At 40.1% G+C, this 12,421-nt stretch overlaps 1 protein-coding gene across 1 annotated transcript in view; it reads left to right on the forward strand.

Annotated features, from left to right (window-relative positions):
• Positions 1-7,171: 7,171 nt before the first annotated feature.
• vps9d1 (VPS9 domain containing 1) overlaps positions 7,172-12,421 on the forward strand; it is a 39,299-nt gene continuing 34,049 nt past the window's right edge. Inside the window, exons 1-4 of the mRNA XM_075469325.1 lie at positions 7,172-7,299; positions 10,805-10,877; positions 11,413-11,610; positions 11,783-11,939. Coding sequence (XP_075325440.1) covers positions 7,207-7,299; positions 10,805-10,877; positions 11,413-11,610; positions 11,783-11,939 — 521 coding nt within the window. The 5' untranslated portion in view covers positions 7,172-7,206. The remainder of the gene's footprint in view (positions 7,300-10,804; positions 10,878-11,412; positions 11,611-11,782; positions 11,940-12,421) is intronic.

The following is a 12,421-nucleotide window of genomic DNA, read 5'->3' on the forward strand; positions in this document are numbered from 1 at the left end:
GGACACAGGTGACGAGTATTCGAGGTTTGGACAGATTGTGGCAGACCTGCTGCGAAAGGTTCCTCTGGAGAAGAGGGACAGCCTCATGTACCAGGTGTACGGCATGATCCATGCACAGCGGCAGTAAAAGACTGGCATTCTGAATTATTTGCGTTTGTACCTTAATTATTTTGCACAAAGAAATAAAATAATGAACTGTTTGATTCTTTTATTGGAAGCCCAAGAACAAGCTGGAGAAATCTTAAGTTAAACAAAGTATTTATTCGTGGTCACAAGTTTAGCCGCGCTGAACTCGGAGAAACATTTCATATTTATGTCCACCTTTATCTCACAGAGGTTGTACTTACACTCAACAAAGTATAATTGGACATTTGCTAGTGATATGAGCAGGCCATCCACCATCTTTGTCATGTTCTTTGGATGTGATAAACGATGTGTGAGTGTTGTTTCAGGTGTGTATCTACTGTACCAGACCTATCTGACATACATTGCGTTTGTATGAGCAGAGTGTAAACGTACAAACTAGGAACATAGATTATTTAGTGAAGTACAGAATATGAATACATAAAGTCTAAGAATAAAGCCAATTTATGACAATGTAATAACCAATTTATGACAAGTATTTGAGGTTTGGACAGATTGCGGTAGACCTACTGCGAAAGGTTCCTCTGGAGAAGAGGGACAGCCTCATGTACCAGGTGTACGGCATGATCCATGCACAGCGGCAGTAAAAGACTGGCATTCTGGATTATTTGTGTTTGTACCTTAATTATTTTCAAAAAGAAATAAAATAATGAACCAAATAAGTTTTGAAAAAATGTGGATGTTTATTAACAACACTTATGACTATGTAAAAGACAACATATCAGGTTAGTTGGTTCTGTTGCCAAGTGTGCTGCGCGACACTGTCATCCTGCCATGGTACTGCTCCGTCTGGCCTCATGAAGAAATGCATAAGTTCAGTTCTGACACCCAGAGCAACTCTGGTAGAACAGATCCTGGACATCTCTGCAGAATCGATAGGTCCCAGGTTTGAGTCTCCATCCACAACTTTGCGCCACTCACCAGGCTGCACCACTCCGGCAGAGTCTGCATCAGAGAACGTAGGCGGGGTGTAGCGGTTCTCTGCCGTGTTTGCCTCGTCAGTGTGGACCAGATAGTTGTGGAGAACAACACAAGCCTTTACCACATCCACAACCTTGTCTGGCAGGAACTCGATTGGCCTTCCAAGAATTCTCCACCGTGCTGCCATTATGCCAAATGTATTTTCAATCACCCGCCAGGCTCGTGAGAGACGGTAGTTGAATGTCTGTTTGTCCCTGCCCAAATCTGCCCCTGAAAAAAATGTAGAGTATTACTAAAAAGAACATAATTTTTCATTCAAAGACAATATACTTTGCAGTGATTTACACATACCAGGAAATGGACGCATCAGATTGATGTGCAGGGGAAAGGCATCGTCACCAACAATCATCTGGGGTGTGTGAGTACTTGTCCCAGGAAGAACAGCTGGTGGGGGCAGGTTCAGTTTGTGGTTGAGCAGCATTGATCCAAATGAGCTCTCTTTAAAAATGCCGCCGTCGCTCTCTCGTCCATACGCTCCCACGTCCACTGTAGTGAAGCGATACCTGGCATCACACGTTGCCATCAGGACAAAGGAGTGATCGCCTTTATCGTTCAAGTAGTCACTCCCGCCATGACGAGGTGCCCTGATGTGAACGCGTTTGCCGTCGATGCTTCCAACGCAGTTTGGAAAATTCCACAGGCGCCAAAAATCCTCTGCTATGGCTTTCCACTGGCTGGTTGAAATGCATGGAAGGTAGTCTGGTTGCAGAGCCTTCCACAACGCCTTGCAGACTTCCGATACAATGCGGGACACTGTGCTGGACGCCAGTTTGTAGCTCCCCGCTACAGCCTGTTGGCTCCCACCAGAGGCTAAAATCCTTAAAGTTACAGCCAGTCTCTGGGCAACATCAACTGGCATGCTGTGTGTGCCCTGATGATGTATAAATGGTTGCACACGACGAAGAAGGTCATCAAATTTGCCAGCCGACATTCGAAAATACCTGAAGTGCGTTTCTTCGTCCATGGCCCTCAGAGGGCGAACAACTGTGTTAAATTCGCCCGTACTCTGCCTCGATTGGTTCAGTGGGCGAACATCCCACCGCCGCACCCGTCTTCTCTCTCGTTCCCTTCTCCATTTATTTAACAAAATTATTTGCGTTTCAATTTCAATAAGCTCCAACTCCAACAACAGTCTTTCTCTCTCGGTCGCCATCGTTCACTGTGAGGAGTGGAACTGAGCCGGAAGGTAAACAACCAATCAACGACTTGCACGATAGACGTCGTCGCGAGATTAGGTCGTTTAACGTAGCGCCGCTTACTGATCGGGAGGGGAATTGCCTTGCGTATCCGACATCCCGACGGAGAACTTCGAAAGGTTATGAGCCTCTTATATGGAAGTTTTTCTGTGCCATCAGAGTTTGAATACGAATTTCTAATATCGAATTTTTACAGCATCAAAATCAGTAAAAAAAAATTCAACTTCCAAAAATTCAGTGGAAAAAATTCAACATCAGATCAGCTCAATAGATATTGAGTAATATCTATTACTCAATTGTATTCACACAAATGGCAAATAAAGTAAACTCACTCACCGAAGCACCATCACCTTCGTTGGTGGACATGGCTGATCTGTCCAATGTAGTGTAACTTGATTGGCTGCCGTTGGATGAATTGAGACAGGGATCAATTGCTTCTCCCTGTTTACCTGGAAGTCTGGTTCTTTTTCCACAGAATTTTTTGAAGTTGAATTTTTTTCCACAGAATATTTTGAAGTTGAATTTTTTTCCACAGAATTTTTGGAAGTTGAATTTTTTTTCCACTGAATTTTTTTAAGTTGATTTTTTTCCACAGAATTTTTTTTTTCCACTGTTGTTTTTTCAAATTCAGAGTCTGATTTTGATGCTGTAAAAAATCGATATTAGAAATTCGTATTCAAACTCTGATGGCACAGAAAAACTTCCATACTCTGCGTGACTACGGAGTCTGATTGGCCGATAGCTACGGAGCATACTGGAGCCTTTACTATCGCATAGACTTAAAAAAAATTATTTAAAAATTAAAAATTAATTTTGAATTTCATGGTACTCAATTTAGTTATCAGATCAGCATCATTTTTTAAATTACATTTACTTAATTCACAAGGTAAATCTAATTGATTTCACAGCTTTCAAATTTACTAAGTATTTTTAAGAGTAAAAATGTTGCACAGATTGAGTAGAGACTAGTTAAAGTTCTTAGAGTGTAAGTAGAAGGTGTCAGAGGTGTTCTTTGTTCTATCTTTATCTTTTAGCTTTGAAGCTTTCGTCTTTTTTACAGTCAAGTCCAGTGGCTCCAGAACAGTCCCCACCACAGACCCACGCCTCTCTATCAGTTTGTTCAGTTTCTTTAAATTGCAGGCTCTGACGTTGCTGCCCCAACAGATGGCTGCAAAGTAGATTGCACCCTTTACTACTGACTTGTAGAAGATACGTAACATCTTGGTGGGAACATTGAAGGACCGAAGCTTCCTCAAAAAGTACAGTCTGTTATGTTCTTTCTTGAAGACAGTCTCTGTGTTGCATTTCCAGTCCAATCTACTGTCCAGGTAAACCCCCAGGTATCTGTATTCCTCAATCACCTTGGCCTCCTCACGTTGGATGGAGACAGTTTTTGGTTCATTTCTGGTCCTCCTACAATCCAAAATAATCTCTATTGTTTTGTTTGTGTTGAAAATGGGGTGAATGTTCCCACACCATGCCACAAAGTGATTGATTAGTTCCTGTACTCAGCCTCTTGTCCATGTCACTGATACACCCAACAACCGCAGTCATCTAAGTATTTCTTGAGATGACAGAGCTCTGAGTCGTACTGAAAGTCTGAGGTGTACAGAGTGAAGAGCAATGATGAGAATGCAGTTCCCATGCGGTGCTGACCACCTTCTCAGACACACAATCCTTCAGTCTCACAAACTTTGGTCTGTTTATGAGGTAGTCAGTAATCCAGGTGGTTGTGGAGGAATGCATCTCTTACATAACAGTACAATCTGAATTATATTAAAAGCACTGGAGAAATCAAAGAACATGATCCTCACTGTGATGTCTGCTTTGCTCAGATGAGAGTGGAATTGCTGAAGCTGTTCTATGATAGCATCTTCAACACAAACCCCAGAAGGATAAGCAAACTGTAGCGTACTGAAAGATGTCCACCTTTTAAATTAGGTGAGCCAGTAACAGTTTTTCTAGGACTTCAGTCATTTGGGATGTTAGAGCAACTGTGTGGTGTCCCTTAAACTTCTTGTAACCCACAGTCATGATGACACTCACCCCCTGCAGTTTTCTCAGAATTGTGCTTGACGTGACAAATAGCTGGAAAATAAAGTGAACAGAGCAGATGACCTCAGACAGCAGTGACAGAGGAGTATTGCTATGTAATCAAGGAAATCACATGATGCCTCTCAATGGAACAGCTTGACCTCTGCCAGTGTGGCTGACCACTGTTTATGCCTTCTCTAAACCTTAAATGAATACATTCCTGGGGTCTGTTTTTGTATTTAATTGTACAAGATCTGGGAGAATAAGAAAACATTAAATGCTCCCTGGTTGTAAAAGTTTTTAATACATTTTTCTTTCTTTATAACCCAGTAAAATTTTAACTCAAAATACAGAACGATAAAAAAAATAATTAGACGAGCTTGTTTTTGTTATTCCTGTTGTCTTTGATAGTAAACCTACAATGTATATTTGAAGCTTTAAATAATTTCAGTGAAAGTTGGAAAAAGGAAAGTTTGCTTTTTCCTGACATGAGATTTCCTGAGTTGGAACTCATTGTTGTAAAGCTTCAAAATATTAATCCTTTTACTAATTTGACTTATTTTTGTCATCTCCATCATGTGATAAAGTTGTTGCTCATGGTGCTGAGCTTTGCAGCAATATTTAGAGCTGTCTGCAGTTAACTTTCCCATAGGAGGTATGTTTCTGCGTTGGACTGAAACTAAAAATAAATGTTCTCACAATGTACACATTATGTTTTCTGTTGGAAAAAAAGAAAAACACACATATATATATATATATATATATATATATATATATATATATATATATATATATATATATATATATATATATATACATATATATATATATATGTATATATATACACTCACCGGCCACTTTAATAGGTATACTTGTTCAATTGCTTGTTAACACAAATAGGTATTCAGCCAATTTAACAAAAACACACCATGGCAAAAAGACCATGACTATTTCTTTAAATAACACTGCCCACACAGGAAGAACGTTCTTTCCAGAGGAAGGTCATTGTTGGGAGTTGGGTGGTAACTGGGAGCCAACAGCACATGTTTGCCCACAGGCTTCTGAACAGATTCATATTGAAGGAATAAGTGTCTTTAGTGTGAAGACATACCACCTTTTTGGATATTGAGGTCAACAAATATCCATCCATCCATCCATTTTCTATACCGCTGAATCCGTCGGTCGGGTCGCGGGGGGGCTGGAGCCTATCCCAGCGGTCAATAGGCGAGAGGCAGGGTACACCCTGGACAGGCCGCCAGTCCATCACAGGGCCACACAGAGACAAACGAGACAAACAACCACACACACGCTCACACTCACTCCTAGGGACAATTTTGTCAACAAATATGTGTTCTGCAATAACATTATTTTCCTACAGCACATGTAGTGGGTTTAACAGCTCCTGAACGGCACTGATTCAAATTCTTTAAAGGACATATCTCGAAAAGACATTTGTGCGAGTCCATTGTTCACTCTGACACTTGTGGCGATAAAATGGTTTATTAAATTTCACGTTAACGCAACAAATACTTTTTTCCAGTTCTATCTGTATGATTAAGAATTTCTGCACCATATCTGATCTTTCCCTCATGGAGGTGTGGTGCCACATTATGTACACCAGACAGTTATGTATGCACTCTATTCTCCAAATGATTAGAAAACACCTGGACAACCTTTAAAAACATGAAACTTTATATATTGCTGAAGGGTCAAATGAAAAACAGTTAGAGGTGACGTGTACCTTTGTCAGCAGGCCTGATACACATAGCAGAAGTAGGAGAAACAAAGAGGCAGATTATCTTACCTTACCTTTTCTTCCACGATAATTATGACATCGGTGAAAGATAGATTTGAACATACTGAGTCTGGTCAGAGGAAGACCTCAGGAGTGTCATAAAGCTTGTAGATAATGTTTATTCATAAGTGATACATTGTTCTCATATATGTGCATATGTATGTTGTATACTGTCAAGTAGCAGGTTTTAGAAGGCTTCTTGACTTCAGCCTTAATGATACTGTTTTGGTACTTCCTGTAACCACTGGGACTGTGTCACCGACTGCATAGATATTACTGTTTTTATCATTTGAGGAGCACTTCTCTCTGTCAAGCTTTAAAAGTGAGCTCTCGTTCATGAGGTCCAAGCTCAAATAAACTCGCAAAAGACATTCTTTTTTTTCTCCTCATTTCATTTTACTGGTGGAGGATATCCGATGAAGTATCAGTTTACACAGCAGAGCTCTTGGCAAAACCTCTGGGCCCTCTGGTGGATAAAACTGTCTAAGCCCACACTCAACATTCATCTACAGTGACTTCCTGGAAGCATTAGAAGCTGTATTTCATGGACAGCAGGAAGCCAGACCAGAACCTGTCACAGAAATAATTTTAGCAGCATACATATCTTTATGAAGTAGGAAGTAAATTGGGATTATAGCTGCTCATGTATCAAAAGAGGGAAATAAATCAGCAGGTCAAATAGCAAAATCAGCATTGCTTAGATTAACCAGTGACATACCCATGTAACAAAGTACTTTGCAATTATTTTCTGTAATCAGTTCTGAAATGAAATAAGCCATTTCATTTGAATTAGTTGTTCAAACAAGGAATAAAACATGCTTGGCAGTGACCCTCGCGGGCCACAGTTGAGGAACACTGCTATAAAACAAACCCTTTTGCAGTGCCTACTGTCTTTTAGACAGTGGAGGAGATCTCTGTCAAGATTAACCGCAGAAAAAAAAGATCCATCTGGGCAGTAATTTGGTAATGGAAGAGATTAGACTGAAGGGGGCAGCAAAACGCATTCAATGCGCGTAGGCTGCTACACCATAGAAGAAGAAGAGGATCGGACGTGCCATGGCTTCAGCTGACAGTGGTGTGAAGCCCCTACAAAACGCCATGAAAATGGCTAAAGTAGCAATACAACTGGACGGAGAGAACAAACATAAGGTAGTGAGAGAGAAAGTTGGATAGTAATGATAATCTGTCGATTGAGCCCGACAGGAAACGGCGGTGTGTCGATATGTAAACAGACGGAGGGGGCGGGGACTGTCACTGGGATGCTAGCTAAACATAACAGTTTAGTAACAGTAAACACCGGAAACACACCTGCCGGGAGTCAGGCCTATTAATGTTAGGACTCATTTTAGGACGCACTGTTTTAATATATGTTGTCATTAACTCAATTGGCTCAATTTCTACTCACTGAATCACGCTTTTAGTTCATGTCAACTTTAAATTTATATACTGTGTGAATGAGTCGGGATAAAAAACACTGAATATGATATCAGACTATAAAGTTAATTAAATATCAACTTAAATAGGCTAGTTTAGGGGCATCATTCCCATTCAATTTGACTCTAATTTGACCAATTTTCTGGTTATTAAAAAAGTTAAAATTTTGTTTCTACATAGTGTTTTAATTGGTTTTAATTGGCTTCAATAATTCATTTTAGAACTGAAAGACCCATTTCGAGTATGTTTCCATACCTCTTTGACACTCCCTCCTCTCCAGTCCTCCTTCATTTTAATTGTTACAGTAAATTTTTTATTGAGCGTTGCTTATTTTACCATGAGCAGCAAACAGGGGTCCTTTGCCCTCAAACCGGCTGATTGACAGCCTTTAAGTGCAGGGAGGGGTCAGTGTGTGACACAATCTGTCAGAGACAGTACAATGAAAACCACTGTAGTGCCATAGCTGCTATTAGAAAGAGCTGATTCCGGGCCTGTTTTGGGGTTTATCAAGAACTATTTTAAGTGGGACTTCTTTTAGATGTTTGGTGTTGCAAGAGCGCTACATTCAGAAGCAATTGGCATCTCTGTGCTCTGCTGTCAGGTACCGGACAGACTGTGGGACATCATCTTAACCCATTTAGGCCTAAGACGCCTGGAAAAGAATGCCTGTAAAACCCATGGGCAATTTCAGAAAGACCCCCTAAAACCTGAAGTTTTTCTGGAAATTCAGCAATTGTGTCAACGCCTACTAAATGATTGATTTCTCAGCCTCTGTAGCAGATAGAAACAAAATTCAAAAAGTATTTGAGAGCTTACACCTGTGGCTTTCTTTGGAAATTGAGTTTATTTACATACACCTTCACGAAAATAGAAAATGTAAAAAGTAAAGTGCAGGAACAGCACTATTTTCAAAGAAAAAAACATTTATAAAATAAAATAAAAAGTCGTGTAGGAACAGCGCTATTTTCAATTAGAAAACAGTAATAAAATAAAATAAAATTTAATTTTATATTTAAATTATTTATTTATCTATTTATTTTATCGCCAGTCTCTTCGTACTGGCAGCACAAGGAGCCCATACACATTCCAATAAAAGTTTTCATCTCCGGCACAGTTACGTGTGACCACCTTGCCATCTTTGCTCGAGCTGGAGTCTGATGTACCTGGTCACTGTATCTATTTGTCTCGGAAACGAGATGTGCCCAAAGCTCCTCAGTAAAAATATGATTAAATGCCTGCAACGGTGGGGCATCTGCAGGTAAATCGACTTTCACCGCTGGTGTGCGGTTGAAATCTCTCTGTCGATTACGGTGGTAATTGTCAGTCTTCCACTCACATTCAAACCCTTCAAAATCATCCTCAAACATATGTGCTAGCCATAAATCTGCATCAATTGGGTCAGCACATTCTTCAGCATCATCAAAGCCAAGAAACTCCTCACAATCGCTCCCGTCTGAAATATCTTCCCACTGAAAGTCCTCCATGCTTGTTCGATGTAACTTAACTTTTTTTTTTTTTTTTTTTCGATGTAACTTAACTTCAAAACAATGACATGAGGAACATGACGACACTCTCACATGTCTATTATAATGCATTTCATTGGCGCAGAGGTCAATAATTGGTGCAAAACAACCTTATACAGGAAAAAGACGTGTACGCTTTCCCGGCCTTAAAGGTAGAATAACGCAACAGCGCCCCCGGCTTTAAAGGTAGAAATGCGGCAATGCTTTCCCGGCCTCAATGGGTTAACAGACTGTTTCAGCTTTATCACCATCACATCATTCATAAGTTACTTTTACCATCAACAGTTAGTGTCTGACTGATCTTCTCCCACAAATAGGCTTTTCTCTCTTTCTTCTGATTTTTCTATCTGGCATGTCATAGCATCCCGCTCAGAATAGACAAATAAGCCATAAGTTTATTTTCTATTTTTTCTGGTTACCAGTGTGACAGGTTCTGCCCATATGATTAGTTCCCTAAAAAAAAAAGTGGCTTTGAAGACACCAGCGACTTTCTTAAAATTTCAACTTTGTTTTCTTGGAGCAGATACTTTAAAAAAAAAAAGAGTCTGTTTCTCTACTAATTGTGAATAATTTCACAAAAAGGCCGGGCACGGACATTCAGACTGAGTTTGGTAGCAACCACGGTAACAACAGCAGCCTGAACTAGGAAGCAGGGTTAGTGGCTTAGAGAGGTAACTTCAGCTCTGGATTATCAGTGTCATGAAGCTGGTTTACTTTTTACCAGGTTGTATCATCTGCTCCGGAGCAGCTTAGGTTCCGAGATAAGAGATCAGCACATGCAGAAGCGCCGCCTCATGACTAATCAATTCTCTTAGAAAATGAGAAGTTAAGAGATGTCGTTGTGTGGACAAGAGTGACCCCCCCCCCCCCCAAACAAAAACGACTATAATGTATGATTAAAGCTCTGAAACATCCTTATAAGAGATATGGTTAAAGATTTTTGGGTGCTGGTGGCCTTGGGTTAGGGTTAGCGAGTGGGCTGAGAGAGTAGAGGAAGACATGCAGCAAGGGACTCAAACCTGAGCCAGCTGAGTTGAGGAGCTACACGTATGTGGACACTGCACATAGGACACCTGCTCACGAGTTCAGCTATATTATTTCCTTTTCTCATACATTATGAGTGCACAGTTTATCAGATTGGAAAACTAATACACTACAATTAGAACCCCTTTTTGTTTAGCATTTTAGAGGACAGAAAAATCAACTTAGACATTTACTAAAAGCCCACTGACTGCTTTGAATTACTTGTATTATAGTTCATTTGGCCTGTTTGTTGCAAAGCGTATTAACAACAGCTGGTTTTAAAGAATAAGACTACATTACATTAATGTAATTAAATTTCCTCCCTGTTTTGACAGCAGCATCTGTGTTGCTTTTCAACTTATCGATTGTGACAGGCCCATTCCACCTGTTTTACATAAGTGCGCACATATCCGGCCTCATGAAAACTTGGGTTTAATTACAGTTGATAACCACAGTCGTAGTACCATGTTGCAAGATCGCATTTGTTAGGTTTAGTTAAACCCAATCATAGAAAGATACTCTGGAAATGTTGAACTTGCTTTGTTGTACTGTGCCCTAAGAAAAACCACAGCCCAGTTTATTATTGCGATCTAGAACAATCTCGGTGTGAATTGCATTGTTTACTGTTTACCTTGATAGTTACTTGATGTGACCTGCCTGTTATCTCTTTGCAGGAAGCTTACTGTGAATACTTGCGGACCATCAACTATATATCACATGCACTTTTGGAGGAAGCTGGGCCTCAAAGTAAGATCTGAGAAGTAATGTGTTACACAACTGCTAACAAGTATTTGTTGTGAACAGCAAAGCAAAGGTTGAAATGACATGATTTTGGAAGTCCAAGTTCCTGCTTCTGAGCTACACCAAATGCAGGTTAGAGTTGATGAGGCAATTGTAGTCATGCCTTATTTTACCACAAAGGAACAAAGAATCGAAATGAAAAATGTTCCATCTCTGCAGAAACATCGTACTTTTTTGCAAAAAAGGTTCAGATGTGAACTTTGAAGAAAATACAACGCAATGATTCCCAAATAATGTGAACCCTATAATTAGATAAGAATAAGAATTGAAGCAGCACCCTGCAGCCAGTGCTGTTAATCGTTCACGCCCGACTTAAACTAATCAGCTTGAATACAATAGTTGATTGTTATTATTGAAATTGAAACAGATCCCAGAATACCATGTGATTACCTTTTATATTGTAGACCTGCATTAGCCAGGGCCACGTTTTCTGGGAATAAATAATTTTTTCCTGACTTCCTTTCTTTCTGCCTGGCCTCAGAGGAGAAGGAGATGATAGCAGTCGAAGTGGAGCGCATGTTGAGGCTGGCTGAGCAGTGTCTGGAGCGAGCCAAATCATTTATTGGAAAGAGCTCTGACCCTCCTGACCTCCCCACCTCTGCTTCTTCTCCTGGTTCACCCGGCCAATCAGATCTCCATCGGACAGCTTCCCTCACTGCCGCCACTGCTGTAAACACTTGTGAGTGCAGTCCCCTCCAATCAGAAGCATCTCTTTAATAAACACACCGGTCAATCCCTGCTAACTTCAAGCCAGCTCCAGGAGACAAATCAAAACTTCCCAATGAATTTGCCATGTGACTATGATCTTTAAGCTAATGTTGTCTCTCTCTTTCACATTTCTTTCCCTGCAGCTGATACTCGTATTGATAAACAGCACAAAGCAACCAGTCCCAGTAAGACCGGTCATCGCAGGGTGTTGTCAGAAGGCGGCGGGGAGCTCTCCCCGTTTCTGCCTCCCGAAGTCTTCCAGAGATTACAAATAGTATCTTCACAAGACACATGTAAAAAGTAAGGGCTTGTTTTTGTTAAAGACTGCTGATATTGCTCCCTTCATTGATAGATATAATTGAAATTGAAGAACAAAGCACAGATAAGGATAGATTTATTGGAACCAGTTACATGTATATTCCCTTTAGATGACAATGTTTTCACCTGAACAGATTCTTACTGAATGTCTAATGTCTTGTAGTAAAAATAGTTGCCAACGTTTCACACTTAAAAACAAAGAGGTTGGAGCTAAATTGTTTGATTCATTAATCTGGCTGCTGAGATTTTGCTCTCACCAAAATATTTCTGTTTATTCCTTTGATAACTCAGGATAATATCTAGCATTTTTATATTTTTAACATTGAATAAAGTATCTGCAAAAAATATTACATCTAACTAGCAGAATCTCGGTGGGCAAGCAGCACATTCCTTACAGACCTTACAGATAAACTTCAGTCTTTAAAAAAAAAAAAAGTGTATATATAATATATTATATTATATCA

This window comes from Odontesthes bonariensis, chromosome 7, assembly GCF_027942865.1.
Source record: "Odontesthes bonariensis isolate fOdoBon6 chromosome 7, fOdoBon6.hap1, whole genome shotgun sequence".
NCBI classification, from domain to species: Eukaryota; Metazoa; Chordata; class Actinopteri; order Atheriniformes; family Atherinopsidae; genus Odontesthes; species Odontesthes bonariensis.